General features: G+C 38.1%; 2 protein-coding genes across 2 annotated transcripts in view; both read left to right on the top strand.

Annotated features, from left to right (window-relative positions):
• Nucleotides 1-1547, top strand: part of utp25 (UTP25 small subunit processor component) — an 8211-nt gene extending 6664 nt beyond the window's left edge. Inside the window, exon 12 of the mRNA XM_024277901.2 lies at nucleotides 1034-1547. Within this exon, the coding sequence (XP_024133669.1) occupies nucleotides 1034-1286 (253 nt within the window). The 3' untranslated portion in view covers nucleotides 1287-1547. The remainder of the gene's footprint in view (nucleotides 1-1033) is intronic.
• Nucleotides 1548-6511: 4964 nt separating this feature from the next.
• On the top strand, nucleotides 6512-19791 carry LOC112153253 (b(0,+)-type amino acid transporter 1). Its single transcript, XM_024283353.2, has 6 exons — nucleotides 6512-7264; nucleotides 13979-14112; nucleotides 16331-16460; nucleotides 16552-16676; nucleotides 16757-16844; nucleotides 16922-19791. The coding sequence occupies exons 1-6, from the start codon at nucleotides 6566-6568 to the stop codon at nucleotides 17150-17152; spliced, it is 1407 nt and encodes a 468-aa protein (XP_024139121.1). The 5' UTR covers nucleotides 6512-6565; the 3' UTR covers nucleotides 17153-19791.
• The last annotated feature ends 572 nt before the right edge of the window (nucleotides 19792-20363 follow it).

The following is a 20363-nucleotide window of genomic DNA, read 5'->3' as shown; positions in this document are numbered from 1 at the left end:
ACAAGTTAGAAATAACTGCAAGATAATATCTGACCATTAATAACAGTAAAATAAAATGATCTGGAGGTCTGGATAGAATTACCTTGACTTTGACACATGTGGCCTAGATTCAATTTTACACAACTTTTTTAAACACAATGTTTCTTTTATATTTTATCCTTCAAACCTTTTGAATAACTGTTCTAGTGCTAGGCCTTCAAACAAAACATTGATTCTAACATTATTATTATCAATAATCGTATGCTTGTAAACTCGTAAACTTTTACAAGAACACAACTTGTCCCAGGGCCAGAACAGTAATTCAGCTTCAAAGTAAAAAGAAGGAAACCGTGATGCCTGAGATATCTTAAAACATTTTTTTACAGACAAAACACTAACAATTCAGGCTTTGTCAAACCCCAAATAAAGAGCATAAGAAACCTGAACATGTCCTGATTGCTGACTTCTGCTGTAGACATTCCAACTGAAATTCATTCCATTACCTTTTTGGCTATTCCGATTACTTTGAGGCTATCCCTTGCGATTTTTTTCCTCTTTTCAAAAACGTTGGACGCAGAAGGAGTTCCGCTAACACTTTCTCTTAGCCCCCACCACCGTCTCTTTCTCGTATTCCTACCACTGTTCTGGGTTTTAGTTTTTGACCCCCTTACCTTTAGTTTACTTATGCTTAGTGGAACACTGGACTCTACTAAAGACATACTCTGATGAAAATCTTGTTTTTAGAGTTTCTAACATGTTCTTGTGATATTTTCAGATGATGGACATACATTTAGTAAATAGAGCTTAAAATTGCATTTCTGAATATTTCTTTATTGAAATCAGTGTGAATCAGGTGTAGACGGAAAAATCTAGTTGTAAAAAGATTTGATTTGTTATGTAGAAAATATGTGTAAATCTGTGACTTCTTAACACATACAATTCCCTCCAAGGCAGCCATAAACCAAAAACTTTAAACTGTATTTGATCATAACTTGTACAACAAACAGCTGTAATGCTTGGAAATAAGTCACCGATCTTCTGCTGTGTTCTCCAGGTACACCATCAAAGGAATCCAGAACCTGATCTTCTATGGCCTGCCCTCCTTCCCTCACTTCTACAGTGAGGTGTGTAACATGCTGGCAGAGGGGGGTCAGGGAGAGGCGGCCAGCTGGACCTGCACTGCCCTGTACTCCAGATACGACGCTCAGAGGCTGGCCGCCATCACAGGGAGCCAGCGAGCGGGACAGATGCTGCACTCCAACAAGACGGTTCATCTGTTCATCACAGGAGAGGACAAGACCTCCTGATGATGGAAGGACCAATGAACTGCTGGATATTAACAGGCGTATTCAAGGGGTTCATGCCTGTAACTGTTTCTGCTCAGTCATATCTACGCAGCTGTGAAAACACAAGTCGGACCATAATAAAATAGGATTATAATCTCATTAAAGCATCACTTACAATAAAAGAGTTAACTATTGAAAGTGTCCTTATCTGTTGCTCATAAATGTGTCAGTGATAATGTTTTATAATATGAGTGAGCCATAATAAAGACACAGTGATCATGAGTGTGATGCGTGAACTGCAAAACTCAGTAAATTAAATATTTATTTTCTTAAAATGAGGTAAAAACTTCTTTTTATCTTCAAATATTACGAGACCTCAAAGTGTTGAATATTTACTTAGTCTGGTTTTAGTCTGCTGATTTCAAATCAGTCAGAAATCAGCTTAATAGTTTGTCTTAAAGATTTTATTTTTATCAATTTGTTTTTGTCAAGACTATTATAGTAGTTTCAATCTAATATTAATATAAAGTAAATATAAAACATTTTTCATTCATCTACACCAGTCTGCACAGCCAAAATCAAAGGAGGACAACAATTCCTATTTCAATTTAAATTTTAGTTGGATGTTGACTGAGTTGTAGAAAATGCAGGATGTAGATTTCATCCCACAGCAGTGGGCGGTCCTGCTGGTGAGCAGCATGAGGCGACAGACTCGTGACTGTGCTTCTACCCAGAGTGTAGCTGAACTCTGTTAAAAAGACTAAAGTTTCACCCGTCTCAAACATCTATGACACCATTAAAAATGGCACAGTTTGGTTTTATTTCCAAAAACCATTGTACTCATTTAAAAATAATTAATGCGTATAATTGTCATTTAAAAAAAAAAAAAAAAACTTGCTTTGAAATTTTAGAATATCAGATAAAGTTACCATGTACTTCAGGATTGTGGGAAAAAAAGTTGTAGTTCTGTGACCCTCCAGAAATCACTTTTAATATATAAAAAAGCACTAACCAATGTACTACCACCACTATACTTGTGAAAAAAGAATTAACAATGATAGTAAATTTTGGTTATGACCATTTGCAACAGACTGATTTATCGACTAGCAGGAAGGTGAATAGACAATAAACTGCAATGAACACACACTTACTGGTCACTTTATTAAATACACCTGTTGTTCAACTGCTCGTTAACTCACATTTCTAATCGGCCAATCACATGGCAGCAACTCAATGCCTGTATGCAGGTAGTGACTCTGAATGTAGGGGTGGTTGTTGGTGCCAGATGGGCGGTCTGGGTGTTCCTAAACTGCTGATCTGATGGGATTTTCACCCACAACTATCTCTAGGGTTTATGGTCAAAAAATGAGAAAATATCCACTGAACGGCAGTTCTGAGGGCAGAAATGCCTTTGGATGCCAGAGGTCAGATGAAAATAGACAGACTGCTTCCAGCAGACAAAAGAACCACTGGTTACAACACGTCCAACCTTGTGAAAACAGGGACCTGAGGCTGCAATTCTCACCGATTCACCAAAACTGGACAATATAAGAATGTAAAAACGTTGTCTGGTCTGATGAGCTTCTATTTCTGCTGCAACATTTAGATGGTAGCGTCAGAATTTGGAGTCAACATGAAAGCATGGATCCATCCTGCCTTGTATTAACGGTTCAGGCTGGTGGTGGAGTCATCCCCCATTTCCCATAATCCATCTGTTTACATCCTCTCCCACTACCTTACAGCCCCTCACCACCCCCAACCTAACATTAGCAGTTCAACAAAAATGGCGAGCAATATTGAAGTTATCCAACCATATAGTTTTGAGTCAAATGCCAGCTCAGATGAGGAAAACTAAGATATTCCCCTACCAGAGGATGCAAGGCAATGGAGCAGAGCGGGGAGCTTGTGGATGGCTGTTGTAGGTCATACCTCCCATCTACATGCTTTTTCCAACAAAGTTTTTCTGTCTGCTCCCGATTCACAACTATATGAATAAAGAAATAGCCAGACGTGCAATTTCAAGCTTAATTTCCTTTATATATATTTGCTTCGTAATCAGAAAAACACCACAAGAACATGTTAAAAACACCAACAAGACTGTTCATCAAACACCATTTGCATTGGAGTGAAGGTATGCTTTCCCAAAGTAAAAGCTTCCCGTCCTGTTATTTATGTTTAATTTATTTATGATAATTTTCAATAAAATATTGTTTCAGTTTTTCTACCTGATATGGTCTGTAAGCTCTTGGGTGAGTAAACATCAACATTCTAGTGCAGTAACCTCTTCCTATTTTTTTTTGTTTTTTCTATATGACAGTCTTAACCTCACAGGTATCTCAGTATGCAGCTTTCCATGACTCATCACCTGTGAAGTACAAAGTATGTTACTAAACAAACTTTGACATCGCTGATAAAGATTTATGACCACTTCTGAGATTTCTGCTTCTCTGGTAGAATCTGCCTTCAAACGTTAGTTATTTTTTCCCTAACCATTTTATGTTGATGGGACATCTCTGATAAAGAAGCACTTTGAACATCAGTTCTATTCTCAGATAGCTGCTCCTGTGAGACAACATTTAAATTGAGAATAATTCAGAGGTGTTAAACTCAATCGCACAGGGGGCCAAAATCCAAAACACACTTTAGGTCGTGGGCCGAACAGGATAAACATTTATTGAACACTTTAAAACAAAATTTTTAAACTTTAAAACTTTTAACTTTTTAACATTATCATGAACTAGATAAATAGTATTACCTGCGATAATGCTAGTGTGAATGCTGTAAGCTGAATTTGGCCGCTGAAGATGCTAGAGCTGATAGTCAAAATATTAGCTAAATGCCAAATTAACCTTAAAAAACAAACCAAACAAACAAAAAATGTAGGTTAACCAAAACAGCTAGCATGTAAATATAAGCTAAACTCCTAAACAGGCTAAAAAAATCTTAGTAAATTACAAAATAGTGCTAAAAGTTAGCAGTGTCAATATTTTATTACTTTAAAACTGTAACTTTTTGACATAATTATAAATAATAGCAGATATTTGTCTGAAAATTGTTTTAAAAACAGCAGTATCAATTAGGGATGTAAAAGGTACATAATGAATAATAGCAGTATTAGTTGAAAACCACACATGAACATGATTATGTTGTTAAAAGGAAATTAAATCAATTGTGATGTAAAAAATCAGTTATGATCAAACTGTCAGTTTCTCTTTATGTACATGTGAAGTAAACTTAAGGCGTCCAATCACAAGCTGGCTTCTACCAAGTCAGGTCAATTCTAATTGGCTGAAGCTCAACCACAGTGAGTTGTTGCACTAAGATGTGATAACCCTTTCTTTTCATAGAACCTCAAATAAGACTTTAATAAATTACAATGACACATTGTTTTCCTTATTCACAAAGAACGTATTACAGCAAGGAGGTGTGTTAAACACGGAGCTGTCAAGGTGATAAGTACCAGAACTGTCCCACAGAAGGCCTCACGAAACGTTTATTATCAACTGCTGTATGTAGAAACATTGACAGATTCAGAGGTACATAAGACTGCTGGGTGTCTACTGACCATTTTCTACATCTTCTTTCATTTGTGACAAACAAAAGCAAAATAAAGGTCATAGAATTTCCAGATGATTCAGATTTTGTTCTTAAATCTCAATCTGGACATCATGGTGGACAACAAAACCAATTCCTTGACATTGAGGAAGGATGTTGGATTGTTTGGAGCGGTGGCGCTGGTTTCTGGATGTTACATATTTATTAAGAATTAACAACAATAACAGTAGCTCTTCCCACTGTCTTTTCAAAGCTGTTTGGCTCATTGATGATTTACAAAAAACAACATAAAAGAAAAGAGACACTTGACATCTTGTGTGGACAGTGGTTTGTTCATCTCACATCAGAAAACCACCGAACAGTAAAAAAACGTATCCATCTCTCATTCTGAACTCTGACACCCTTCCGGGTTCCAGCTTCTGGTCTACTACGCCCAGCTCAGGCATCATGACAGTTTGTTCCCTGTGGTCCATAAGTGCAGTAAACTTGTTCTATGACTACCTTTTCCTAACCAGACTCACTGTGTTCGGGTAGAAACTGTCAACATCAGTAAAAGTTTCCCACAGGGATTGGTTCTAGGTCCACCATTACTGAAAATGTATTTTTCAATATCTTGAAAAATATTACAAATATTTTATTAAGTACTTTTCAATGTCATTTGTGTGCAGATAAAGCATCAATCAATATCTCTACATGAAGACAGACTATTAACAGTTAAGTCAGTAGTTATCATTTTGAAGATTGTTAGAACTGGTGGTGTAGGACCCCAAATACAGGAGACCAGGCCTGGTAACAGAATCCTAAAACATTTAATAAATAAACTGAAAAATGACGAAAAACCTTGGAAGCAACCTACAAGAGGCCAGTAGAGCAGATTAGATGACCTGATATGATGAAAATGAGAACCAGACATTTATATATTAACTAGCTGAGGATGATCAACATCAACCTCGAGTTACTGATGGGGAACAACTTACATACATTCTTATTCTTCTAATTCTTCTAATTCTTACAAAGACAAGACTTTAGTGTTTTCTAAATACATTTTAGCCCATTTATACTGACAAGAATCATTAAAGAACAAACATTGACAAAAACATGATTTAGAGACATACGGCTGGTTGACCACCCTCTGCTGTAGTCCATAAACAATACATACTAATAGAGCGCAAGGTCTGATGATTGCTGATAAAAGGGGCATAAATGAAAGACAACTGATGATATCTACTGAATGATTGACAGATATTGCTGTAGAATTGTTTACTGTAGTGAAATGATCACATGGGTTACTGGACTCCAGCTGCCTGAAACTGAAGATGGATTTCTCTTTGTATGTAAAAAAAACTTTTGAATTCTGGCTTTCTGTAAGATGCTTTCGATAACATAGGAATGCATGCACCAAAGGAGTAAAAAGGCATGAATGCTGCTCATAAAGAATTACATAAACAGTTATATAACCAAGCATTGAAGTGTAACAGCTCACAATAGAAATTTCAAACCTTTTAAGTGTTTAATCTTCTAAGAATTTGAATACCCACCATTTTTCTGTTGGCTTTCTGAGCCAATAATAGCACCTCTGTACAGTAAAAGTCACATGCACAGTCAAACAAAAACAGACCTGAGAGCTGTGTGAACCACCCACATAATTATTAACCACAAGTGTTGCTACAACTGTGACTTTGGCCGCAGTGTTCCCCTTGCAGCCGAAGGTGTCAGACAGCAGATGGTCTGGAACTGCCGCGAACATGGATGACAAGGAGCACAAGCTCAGCTTGAAGCGGGAAGTGGGGCTGATGGGAGCCGTGTCTCTCATTGGAGGGACGATGATTGGATCTGGGATCTTCATGTCCCCACAGACGGTGCTGGCCAGCATCGGCAGCCCCGGCGCCAGCTTGGTGGTGTGGGCATGCTGCGGCTTACTGGTCATAACGGTGTCTTTCTGTTATGCCGAGCTGGGCACCGTCATCAAAGAATCAGGAGGAGAATACATCTACATCCTCAGGACTTCCGGTCCAGTCGTTGCCTTCATGCTCGTGTTCAGCTCTGTGATGTTTGTCAGACCTGCTGGTATCGTTGGCATTTCCCTGAGCTTTGCTCAGTATGTGGTGGCACCCTTTTATCCTGAATGCTCCCCTCCAGTGTTGGTGGTGAAATTTGTAGCAGCAGCTGCTATTTTAACTCTAGCTGTTGTGAACAGCATGAATGTTCGCTTTTCCATGTCAGTGCAGGTGTTTTTCATGGTGGCTAAGGTTCTGGCGTTGGCAGTTATCATAATAGGAGGGGTGGTGATGCTGGTCAGAGGACACAATGAGAGCTTCAAAGACTCCTTTGAAAACACAAACTTGGGGATCAATCCCATTGGAATTGCCTTCTACCAAGGACTGTGGTCTTATGATGGATGGAACAATCTGAACTATGTGACTGAGGAGCTGAAACGTCCTGAGGTAAGGAACAGTTCTGCTATCCACATTGTGCAAAAACCCAATTTGTCATGTACTTATGTAAAGCCTCAGTCATTTGGGGACTTTGGGGTTTGATACAAGTGTTGGTCTGGAACCATAGAGGATTGTAGACAGGAGGGGCCACATCCTAAAGGAAGAACAAGTATAGCTTGAGGCTAATATTATCTTAGAGGATGTCATGAAAATGGAACGTACCATTTTTTGTGCGTGTGCTCTAGTCGTCGGCTCCTAACTGATCCTGTCCAAATAATGCACCCATCACCCCAACCGTGACATATGTCAAACTTTGGAAGATTAATTGTGACCTGAAAAATAAAAAAGTGAATGATGCAAATCCAAACATATTGTACATCCAAATGTACATGTGGATTCCATGGTTGATTGATTGATTGTTTATTTCAAGCATAAATTGTCAACAATACAGGACAAATCACACAGATTTTACAAACTCCTTACAGAAATAATGAAATAGATTGATTAGAAAATAAAAAAGCAAACAAAGACACATTCATGTCACATTTGATTAATTAAATTTAGAAATTATTATTAAGTGAAGTAAAGTTTGATTGATTGCTTGAAAAGGAGTGGGAAGAAGCAAATTTAGATACTCCCACACCTACTTAGTTACTTCATTTGACAGTTTGCAAAGTTTTTGTAATCCAGTTCTGATCAGATCAAATGCAATTTTTTTCCAAGTAGCAAATCTGTGTGCTTGTTGATTAATTAATTAATTTCATAAAACATTCTTTCATGATTTCAGGAAACAGTAACATCAATCACACATCATCTAACACATATGTAATACTAATTGATTATCATCAAAATACAACTTTATATCAATACAGAATATTCTAATTGATTGAAAGATAGTGGGAGGAAGTAAATGTATATAATCCCATCCTGATTATGCTTTGTTAAACTGTTTTATTCTCTTGAAATAGTTGTCATCCTAACTTTTAATTAGTTATTTAAACTTTCCAGTTCAAGTGCAGATTATTCTGTCAAATCCATAACTATTAATATCAAAAAACAAAGATGAAGTACTTTAGGATTACAGTTATTCCACAAATCATTTTTCATATCACAGATTGTATCAAAATGGAGTGATTGCAACAAAGTGGAGTGCATTTTTGAGAGTTTCTCCTGATTGAATGGCTTCTGTTAGGCCCTTGATGGTGAAATTGAGTCTTCTTGGTTGAGAGCTCACCATGATGATTGCTGAACCGACACCTTCTAGTGAAGATGCTATTGTGGTGGCAGCATTGTCCTGTATGGATAAGCAGAGGTTTCGAATTCCAAGCCTTTAGGATCAACATCCTGCTGTTTTGGGGTTTTTTATTAGAAACCCAGCCATGCATGAGGCTGATCACCTAATTAGGTTTGTTTTGCCGGTTCAATGACGGGTTAAAACATGCCCTCGAGTGAGTTCTGGAGTTTGACACCTGTGAATTAGGGTAATCTCTTGACTGATGACATTGTTATCAACTTCATGACATAAATCATCTTCAAAGATGATCCGTGTAGTTTTAGCCTTATAGGATCAGTAAGGACATGTCGTTTGTGTCAGACCACAGCGACTAATGTGTACAAAATGCTACTTTCAAATTTGATATGTCATCAGAATATGAGCTGGACACTGATCATCATGAGGTGGAGATTCAAGGCTGCTGTGACTGTGTGGTTCATCCACTATTATTAAATTACTCACAAGACTACATTTTCTCTTACCTCACGGATGTGTGTTCCCTGCAATTGCTGCTCCCTCAAAATTTAAAAGTAAAGAGACTTCTGAATATTTTTAAATGCTAAAAGCATTGTTACAACAAAGTAATTGTCAAGGTATAGATGATTTCAATATAAAAAATGTCTAAATGAGTTCAAATGTATTGGCAAAAAGGTTCCACAGTAACCATTTTTGGATTGTTACTGCACAGAAATCACACCAGTCAACTGTAGATGGTCAGTGTAGATGTCAGGAACACATGCTATCTTGCATCACACTGTGTACTCTGGATGGCCCATCGTCAGACTTGATCATGCCTCAGGAAACACGGCTGCTTATAAGAACTATTTGCTGAGTAAAAATAATAGAACAAAAAATGCTGTTTTTTATAAGTTTTTATTCCAATTCTATTCATTCCTAATTCTATTCTTAATTTTAATCCTAAATTAAACAATTTTATCTCACACTCCTGCCAATTTATTTTGTTTTATCATTGTAATTTAATAAAAAAAGCACATTTGTGATGCAAAGATAAGCAACCAAACTGCATTTCATTGTTTTTACTGAATCAGCCGTGACATTAAAGCTTCTGGGATGCACAGTGGTGTTGTGGCTTGCATGTTCTCCCCCTTCACGTATGGGTTTTTCCTGGGTATCCCGGGGTTACTCTTGCAGTCCAAAAACATGCTTCATAGGTTTATTCCTGATTCTAAATTGTCACTAGGTGTGAATATGAGTATGTGTGTTGTTGTGTGGCTCTGTGACAGACTGGCGACCTGCTAAGGGTCCACCCCACCTTTGCCCAACAGTAGCCGGGAAAAAAAGGGATTTAGTTGGTTTTGAACATGATGGATTAAAGCCCCTCCGTCCAATTATTGCTCCATCCATTCATTAAAAATGTGTTTTGAGCTTGGACCAAAGACATTTACACTTTGGGTAGATAATCTCTGGCATCACTCATTCGATGCTGCACGACAAAAAGTAGGCCTGATGAGGAACTGACTAGTAGACCAGAGTTTACTGCATTCACCTCGACAACAATCCAAGAAACAGTAATCGGGCAGAACAAAGTAAATCAAGAGATTATTTTGGATCCATCCACCTTCCAAACAAAAGCCATCATCCATGCTCTGAACCCGCTGAATCCCTTTAGAAGTCACAGGGTTGCTGGAGCCTATCACAGCTACTGTAGGGCAAGCCTGAACAGGTCGCCAGTCTGTCGCAACCATTCACAGTCACTTACATGCACACCTAGTGACGAATTAGAAAATTACACTCTTTAATCAACCCATAAAGGACTTTTTTGGACTGTGGGAGGAAACCAGAATGCCGAGAGAAAAACAAGACATGCACAAGAGGAACAAGCAAACTCCACACAGAAAGGTCCCAGGAGGGATTTGAACCAGGGCCTGCTCGCTGTGAGCAGATAAAGATAATCATCATGCCACTGTGCAGCCACAACACACTATAAGTAAAAAAAAAATCTTCTTGCAAAGAAAATAATCCTGAAAGTAAAAAAACAATCCTATCAAGAAAGTTTTCCAGTAACAAAATAATCCTAATTTGAGAATGCATGTCTTAGTTTTAGGACCCCCTATGAGAAGAACAAGCAAAGACTAATACGTCACCTGGATTGGTGTCACCGGGGCCCCACTCAGAGGCCAGGCCTTGGGTTGGGGCTCGCAAGCAAGCACCTGGTGACCTGGGCTCCTCCCACCGGCCCTGGTTGGGTTCAGCCTGAACAAAGGGGTTAATTAGGAAATAGCTCCCTTCTGAAAGTAGCCAGGTTCCCCCTCCTATTTTTGTTAGTCTGAATGCTATTCTGATTAGCACAGATTTGACAGTCTCTCCTCATTTACTATTCCACTCTTTCAAACAGTGACAACTTTTTGTGCTTGGCTTAATTTTCAATTTTCAGTTAAAGAGACAATACTTGGCATACAGCCTTGGCACCTTGTTCTTGTTACCAGATAACATGATAGACCTTCGTTAAATGGCTGACAAGGTTCTGTGTAGCAAAATGCCAGCTCTACTGGTGTGCCAGTCCAGGAGCAATTATTTGCGAGTAGATTAAAAAACACTGAGTGGTGCCAGTAAAGCCTTGTGAACGTCCACTGCTATGCTCACATCGCGCATGTGACGTGCTAAACGTTCATTCTTGATCCCACCTTCAGCATAAAATGTTCACACTGGGCAAGTAGGGAGCGGCGTCTCCATGCTTTTCTTCTTCTACTGCTTACTAGCACATGAACCAACGACTGCGAGGGGTTTGGTGCGAAATGTTGAAGTGGTGCAAATCTCATGAATTTTGCTCCAAGCTTTTTCCTTCATGAAAGACTTAGTGTCATATAATTCAAGTTTGACACGAATCAGAGTCATTAATATCTCCTCCATGATCTATTTTCAAAAGGTTGGCACTTCTATGAATTTAAAAGAAACTGCATCAGTTCGTCACAACCAAATCCGAATTCCTGATAGGTCAAAGTTCAACCTGGGTTTAACTTTTAACACGTGTTCAATGTTTTGTACATAGAGCCTAAAAACTGACTAAAAAACTGAAACATTGACAGATTACGAGATAAATAAGACTGCTGAGTATTTGCAGACCAGTTTCTGCTTCTTCGTTCATCGGTGGCATACACGACAAAAAGTTTTATAAAATATCCAAACTGTTCAGATTTTGTTCTTGAATCTCTGGACATCATGGCCGACAACAAACCTGGGTCTTTGAAATTAAGGAAGGAAATTGGGTTGTTTGGAGCGGTGGCCCTGGCTTCTGGATGTATGATTGGATCTGGTATCTTCATGTCCCCTCAGTTTGTTCTGGTCTACGTTGGAAGTCCTGGAGCAAGTTTGGTGATTTGGGTAATCTCCGGAATTGTAGCCATGTTTGCTGCATTTTGCTACACCGAGTTGGGTATGGTCATTCCAGAATCTGGTGGAGAGTTTATCTACATCCTCAGGATCTATGGTCCTTTTCCTGCGTTTTTTGCTGCAATCAATATCACTTTGCTTGCAAAACCGTTTAGCACTGCCATCATGGGCATTAGCATTGCTAAATATATAACTGCCCCATTTTACCCAGACTGCCACCCTCCACAGCTGGCTGTAAAATGCACTGCAGCAGTCTTCATTTTGGTCGTTGCCATTCTGAATTCTCTCAATGTCCGTGTTGCAATCAGAGTCCAAATCATTTTCTTTGTGGCTAAAGTGATAGCTCTGACAGTCATCGTCATCGGTGGAATAATACATATCACACAGAACAGTGCCACGATTGTGGAAAACTTCAATGTGGAGACCTCATTTAGGGGAACGCAGTACTCTCTGAGCACTTTAGGAATGGCTTTCTATCAAAGTCTGTGGTCTTATGCTGGCTGGTACAACCTGAATTATGTCAGTGAAGAACTGAAGAAACCTGAGGTGAGACACGTTTATTTGTTAAGGTTTATTATTCAGACACACCTTACAAAAAAGTAAGGTTTGTCCTAAATTGGAGTAAAAAACTACTACTTCTGTTAAAGCTTAAGGTATATTTAAAATTAAACTGTAAACATAAATTTAAGAATAATTTAAATGGAAAATAAGCTTAAATGGAAAACAAAGATAAAGTTTACATAGTCTGGTTTAAAAATGGGTTAAAAAGAGACTTTAAAGACACCTTAGTTACTAATTATTGAATTCTGGAAACTCAGTTTACTCTGAAGGGAAAATGGACCCTTGATTTGTGTGGGTGTGTATGTATCTTTATTTATTACTTGTGTCTGCGTGTTTTTGTGTAACTTTGGATTTGTGTGTCCAGATTTATTAATTCGCTACTCATACAATACATCTTGTGCGAAACTGTGTGCACTTGCAATTGTGTATTCACATGTAGAGAAATGACAAAATGCAAAAAATACAGAATACAACTTACACATGCACAATTTAAAACTACAGCAACTTAAAACTAACTACACAAAGCTTTAAAAGTATGCACCAATCGCTGGATACACACACACACAAAACTGCATTTTACACACAATTCAGATGTGAGACTCTTCATCAAGATTTGAGTAAAAGTGATGTGTTTGCTGCTAGAATGCTGGGTCATCAGAGTTGAACCTATATTGGTAATTATATTGGATTAAATTTACACTTTCTTAAACAAATATGCCCCATAATTAATTTAAAAAGTCTAAATATTTGTTTCTAAAACACTCAACACTAAAGTTTCTCTGTTCTCATCACCCCCTAACGACTGTGCTTCCCCTACCAGCGCCTTTGCCACAGAGCTCTTCTCTGAGAGCTGGCTCTCAGTCACAGCAAGAGCAGGCCGCCCGAGGTCTTCCTCGACACCCAGAGAGCAGAAAGAGTCAATCAGCACTACACCCAGCTGTCTGGGGCAAACAGGCAGCAGCGGGTCCTTCTCTGGGTCTCCAGGAGGACATCGCATCGGCTGCTATCGCTGTGGCTGGGGCGACCTGCTCTCGTGGAAGAGCTCTGTGGTGAAGGCAGCACAGTCGCAAGAAAAGAGAAACTTTAATGTTGAGTTTTTTAAAAACAAATAAAACATATAACATGTTTACAAAGAAGGAAAATGTCAAGTTATTAATAACTATCCAAGTTCAAAGCGACTGATAAGGAAACTCTGACCCAGCATTCTAGCAGCAATTAAACACATCATTTAGACACAAATCTGGGGACATAAAGAGTCACACATCTAATCGGTGTGTAAATCAGGTATTAAGTGATTGGTCTTTTAGACCAATCTCTTATATACATATATATACAGATATATAAAAAGACATAAAAAGAGTATCATCAGTATCACAAGCACATGTTCAGGTTGTGGTTTAAACTCAATTCTCTTCAATCTCAACAATATTTATCTGGTTATTTCTAAATATTGTTGTTGTTCTGTCAAAACTCACATTTTAGTTTCTCTTAAAACAGCATTAAACCAGTCTTCATCTCACCTTTCTGTGTGTTTGCAGAAGAATCTTCCCAGAGCGCTGCTGATAGCCATTTCTCTGGTAACTGGCTTGTACCTGATGGTGAATGTGAGCTACCTGGCAGTAATGACCCCAAAAGAGCTCATGTCCTCCAATGCTGTAGCAGTAACCTGGGGGTAAGAGCTGTGATGAAACCAGAGTGGTTGATGGATTTTTATTGCCCAAACTGTAGTGATAGATTTCTGTCATCGGTGTACATATGAAATAACAAACCTGTAATAGTTTATACTGTCATTTTCTCCATCTATCTACTGTTGTCAGCAAACGAATCAAACCCTTGACTTAAAGTTGAATAAAGGGTCCCAGATCTGCAGCTCATCCTTTGAAAACTTCTAAACTGTTTTCATAAACTACGTCCACGCCTAAACCCTTCTTTAAAGCCTTAGTCCCAACTGGTCTTACAGGGGGATATGGGCTATCTGTGGGTAAAAATGGTCAAACCTGTATGGGTTACGCAGATGGCCCCAATGAATTATCAAGGTCATAGACCTCTCAGTGAACTCATATGGACATGCTGAAAACAGGTCATAGCGAACATTTATACAACACACAAATATAAATAGGGGTGAAGTAGGTGAGACGCAGGCATGTTGTATGGATTTTTAATTTTTTAACCTCCCCAAATCCTGCTTACTGCACAAACAGCCTGTTGTTCCTGTTAATATAATAAATACATTCTCCTAGATGTTAGAAATTAAGGAATTTAGTTCGTGTGGGCATCTTGTAGGTGTCCTTCAGCACTACTGTATCAGAGACATAAACCACACACCATGTGTGCAGCATTTGCTCGTTGTCAGTAAGGGGGTAGTACTTGTGTCTCAGAACAGGTAGACGGCTGGTGCACCAGATTTATTAACACAGCTAAGAGTCCACAAATCTAAATCAGGGTCAGACGGGCAGAAGTCAGTCATGGGAGCATCAGAGAGAAGCCAGAGTGGTTAGGGTTCAGCCAAGGGTCGGGGCAGGCGGCAAACAAGCAGAATCAAAGACAAAGCAGGATCAGGTGAGCAAGAGATCAGGTCAGGATTAAATGCTCCGTATGCAGACTGAGTGGCACAAATAATACTTCACACTGAGTGAGGATCTGAGCATTCCTAAGTGTCCTGTGGGTGATTAGCAAACGAGATTCAGCTGAGCAGCATCCAGGAACTGTGGGCTGGGGTTGCTGGGAGATGTAGTGCAGTCAGTACTCTGGAGACTGGTACCGCTAGTGACCAGAGGGGGAGACAAAGTGCTGACTCCTGACAACTTGCACCTCACTGACATCTACATTAAGAACACCATATGACAGCATCACATCTTTACCTTACAAATACTTCACAAAACACTTACCACTTACCACAATGATACATTCCATTTTCTAACACCCTTTAAGGTGGCCCCACAATGAAGCTCCAAGACACACCTGTGCACCCCTTAAGATTCAGGTGCTTCATCCTACCACCCTCCAATCCAAAAACCTGTCACCCCCCACACAGGTGCATGTGACAAACCCGTGCAAGGATTATGTAACTCTAGGGAGAGTTCTATAAGAGTCACACAAGATAATACTCGAGGCTTGACACGGAGCTTGTAAACAATGTTTAGTAACTTCATTTAAGAACTAATGCAGTGGCCTTAAAACTAGCTCAGTGGGCTCGAGGGAGACTATCCACCCTGAGACTGAGTGAAAATTCATGGTGGAGTCATACCAAAGGTTCAAAAAATGGGACCTAGTGCCTCCATGCTTGACAACGTAAACAAGGTTGATGATGGAAAAGAGGCAGAATGAGTCTGCACCACAGTCCTGCACCAACTCAGAGGTGAATTTCTAACTGCTGATGCTCTGCAGAAACTATGTCCTAGAAAACGGCAATGTCATTATTTAAAAAACACTGGGAATGCTTTTAAAATAGATTTAAAAAAATGATTGGAGTGGGATTTTAGGATCTAGTTATACCTCCAGCTGTACCATCACTAACTTGTGACTGTTTAGCAGCTACTCAGGATCTCCTATTCACCAGAGCTCAATGAACGGGGTGGTTCGATAACAGTTCCACAGATATTAAGATTTACTGGACTTGGAACCACGTTGTGTACATTCTGGGTCAAATGTTTAATCTGCTGCTTGATCTTGTTGTCTTACCTTTTCTTTCTCTTGTTTGGGTCCTTCACTATTTCCTCACATCTTCCGTACTTTTCCTTCTAATACAATAACACATCAAATGTTGATGAGTAGATATATTAATAAACAGTCTAAATTAAAATTAAAAAAAAAGCATGAATCTTAAAAACTTATTTTTACAGGCTTCATTCTTTTGCACTAAAATGATGGAAGGTGTCTGATCTTCACAGGAATAAGGTGTTAGGCAGTTGGGGTTGGATCATGTCCGTGGCTGCAGCTCTGTCAGCTTTTGGTTCCTTAAATGGGACTTTCTTCAGTGGAGGTCGTGTTTGCTTTGTAGCTGCCAGAGAAGGCCACATGGTAGGCTAAATGGATTTATTTTATTCAAAAACTATTTTGCTGTTCAAATGAGAAAAGTTACAGAAGAGTTTAATCTCAGTTTGTTTTGTAGCCTGAAATTCTGTCCATGGCTCATGTCCACCGACTAACTCCGTCTCCAGCGCTGATCTTCACCACCGTAATCTCTTTGGTGGTCCTGATCCCTGGAGACTTTCAAAGTATAGTGAACTACTTCAGGTGACTCTTATCTCTGTTTCCATCTTTAAACCACAATCTTTTTGTGTTTCTCTGACTTTTCTGTTCATTTCTCCCTTCAGTTTCACAGCCTGGTTTTTCTACGGCATCACTTTGGGAGGACTCATCTACCTCAAAATCAAGAAGAAGGATCTCCCTCGACCATACAGCGTAAGTGTTACAACAACAAAAATTGGCAGCTTTGTATCAGAAACTGTGTTAAATATTGTGTCTTCACTCCTCCTCAGGTTCCACTAATCCTCCCCATACTGGTCCTGCTTGTGGCAATATTCCTGGTCTTGGCTCCCATCATAGACAATCCTCAGATTGAATACCTCTATGTAGCTTTGTTTATATTAAGTGGTGCTTTAATCTATGTTCCTTTCATCCATTTCAAGCTCTGTCCCGGTCTGCTCAGAAAGATGACTGTGTTCCTGCAGCTGTTTTTGGAAGTCGCGCCTGCAGACAAAAACTTGTGATTTTGACCTTCACTTATTAATTTGTCTGGAAAAAAACAGCTAAAAGCACCAAAATATTTTCATATGGACTGGGTCTGTTATTTGAAATGTTATTAGAATTGTGCAGTGTTTTATTTTAGTCTAATTTCTTTAAAAATAATAATAATAACGTTGTCATAAATGTACATTTTTGCATTAAAAAAACTTCAAATAAAAGATTTTAGGTTGAATAGTTTTGCAAAAGTTCCAGGTCTCTTCTCAAAACTGATAACCAAAAATATGAATGCCTTTTCATTCTAAATGTATCTCTATATCTAAATTTTCAAGTGTAGTTATAGAGTTATCTGTTGCTTTGAAGACAGTAAAAAAAATCAAAATAAAAGACTTGGTAAATTGTATTCTTGTACTGTTACACTTAAAATACGTGAGATAGTACATTAACATTTAAGAAACACTTTTTACATGTCATCATGCAACTTTTAGCTCTAATTACAGAGCTAGGGGTGTCACTGGTAATTTTAACAATTTGATTGATCATAATTTGTGGTTTCTGGTGTGATTCATAGTTGATACTTTTTTCTTTTGAACTATCCATTTTAAGTCAATTCACTGACCTAAAATCAATTCAGGACATCATTAGCCAAAAATGTATCCGGTGTGGCTCGGAGATGAATACCTGGGTATTCAAATTATGGTTTTCCAGTATATATTGCAAGATAATGATGTGATAATTCAGTATGTCTAAAGTGAAAAATACACAGGTATTAGCAAAATTATGTCTTTAAATGTGTCATATTTGCATTCTAAAAGACAGACTTTTCTAAAAGTTTCTCATATATTTGCGTTCTAATTCAGTTGCTTTAGACAAATAAACATTTTTTCCAAAGATACTTGTTTGGTAAAATTGCATGTCCTTCCAAAACAGACACAACAATGCAATCCACAAAAAGGTGTTCAATAATCTCTCCATCTTCCTGACAGAAGGAACACTTATTACTAACATTGGGGAAAAAAACGACAAATACAATTTTTTACTTGGTAAAATCCATGTACCATCTTGAATAAAAATTCTTTGATGTTGTTAGGAATAATATATTTACATGGTAATAAAAAAATTGTGTTCCATTAATTTTTGTCTAAATATGGCCACCTATGTTCACATACAGGGTTAAATTTCAGTCTTCACATTTTACATTTTGTGCTCTTAAATATATATTATGTGGAATTAAGCTAATTACCAAATCAAATTCTTTCCAAGGTATAACGACATAATATTTGCGTATAAATCCCATGAGTGCCGATTTCCCTTATCATCAAATAATTGATTTACTGTAATAAGCTTATTGACAAACCAGTTTTGTAAAAATAAAGTTTTGCTTTTGTGTAACATGTAACAATTTTTCCACAAAATGCAATTGTGATGGGAAAAGTTGTGTTTAAACATAAGAGTCCAGCAAAACAGAGCTTGTTGGTGAAAATTGGCCAATCTAACAGGGAGCTTTCCAACAGAGAAAGGGCAAGGACCTCCTAAATTACCAAATAAATAGTTTGGGAAAATATTCCTTAAAACTCTTTTTTTGACTGTTTTATATTAGCTATCAGACATTTCTGTTTAAGAAAGAGGGAAAATGTCGAGCTTTACCAGATATAATTCACAATCTAAGTTCAAAGTGGCCGAAAAGAAAACTCTGATGACCCAGCATTCTAGTATAATTTAAACGCATCATTTACGGACGAAACTGTGAGACGTGAAAACAGTCTCACCACAGATTTGTGCATAACTGAGGTTTTGTGTGTGGATAACAAGTGATTGGTGTGTAATTTTTAAAGATTTGCATTTGTAAATTGTTTCAAGCTGTTGTCATTTTAATTTGTGCATTTGTAAAATGTATTTTGTCTCAATTTTGTAATTTTTGTAATTATGTACACAATGTATTTTAAGGAGTTAATGTCAAGAATCGAAATTTACACACAGATCATGAATCTGTATGCACAAATCCAAGGCTACGCAAATATGATGAATTACACACCCATAAATCAGGGTGATATTTACTTCTCTCCATACCCCAATAGTCAAAAGTACTGTACAGCTGGATAACTCTGATATTGCTCGCCATTTCTGTTGCTATGCTAATGTTAGCTTGGGCTTGCAAGGGCTGTAAGCTAGCTAGAGAGTGTGCAAACAAAGGGATGATGGGATATCAGCAGAAACTTACTTTCATGCCAACAATCCCGTCCACAACTCAGAGCAGAAATTCTAATAAAGAACTGCCGCTCTGCAGAAACTATGACCTAGAAAATGACTGTTTTTTTTTTTTAATTTTGCCTAAAAACGACATAATCACAATTATAGGAATGCTTTTAAAACAGATCAAATAAGCTTGGAGTCTGACGTTAAACAGCATGATTCCTTCCCAAGTTAATTACGTTATGATTTAAGTTATTATTAATCCAACATTTTGGAAAGTTCTTGGTTTGAATCCTCAAAGGGAACTTTCTGGGTGGAGATACATGTTCCCCCTGTGTGGGGAGATTTTTTTTCTCCAGGAGTCCAAAAACATGCTTTCTAGTATAAATATGAATGCATGTGGTTGCATGGTCCTGCCATGGACTGGTGATCCATGTAGAGCGTACCCCTTCTTCCCCCAACAGCTGGGATAGGTTCAAGCAACTCCATGACCCCATAAAGGATTTGAGGATGGATGGATGGAAGTTATGTAGTATTTTCCCTTGATAAATACATGCATTCCACAGTCAAAATACACGCAACATCATCATCTGTCAGTGCTGTGCTAGCTTAACGATCATCAGAAATGACTTATACTGCAGTTGATCCATTCATGCTGACAAACAGTGGACTCAGAAAGTCAAATCTAACAAAATATGAATGATATTGTGCGTTAACTTTTACAAGAAACATCAAAATATATTTAAAAAAAAAACAATTTTCCTGGCAGGACATATCATTGCATTCAGGATATAAAAAGATGTTACAGAATATTTAAAAACTGGTCAAATCTGATAGTGTAATTAGTACATAATGGTGGTTTGATCTAATTACGCCTGGAGCATAAAAAAGATCATGTGATCTGATGATGTCATCAGAACACGGAAGGTCATGTGATCTGATGATGTCATCAGGAAACGGAAGGTCATGTGATCTGATGATGTCATCAGAACAAAGAAGGTCATGTGATCTGATAATGTCCTGAGATCAAAAAGGTGATGTCAA

The sequence above is a fragment of the Oryzias melastigma genome, linkage group LG22 (genome assembly GCF_002922805.2).
Source record: "Oryzias melastigma strain HK-1 linkage group LG22, ASM292280v2, whole genome shotgun sequence".
In the NCBI taxonomy this organism is placed as follows: Eukaryota; Metazoa; Chordata; class Actinopteri; order Beloniformes; family Adrianichthyidae; genus Oryzias; species Oryzias melastigma.
This window is presented reverse-complemented; position numbering and strand designations above follow the sequence as displayed.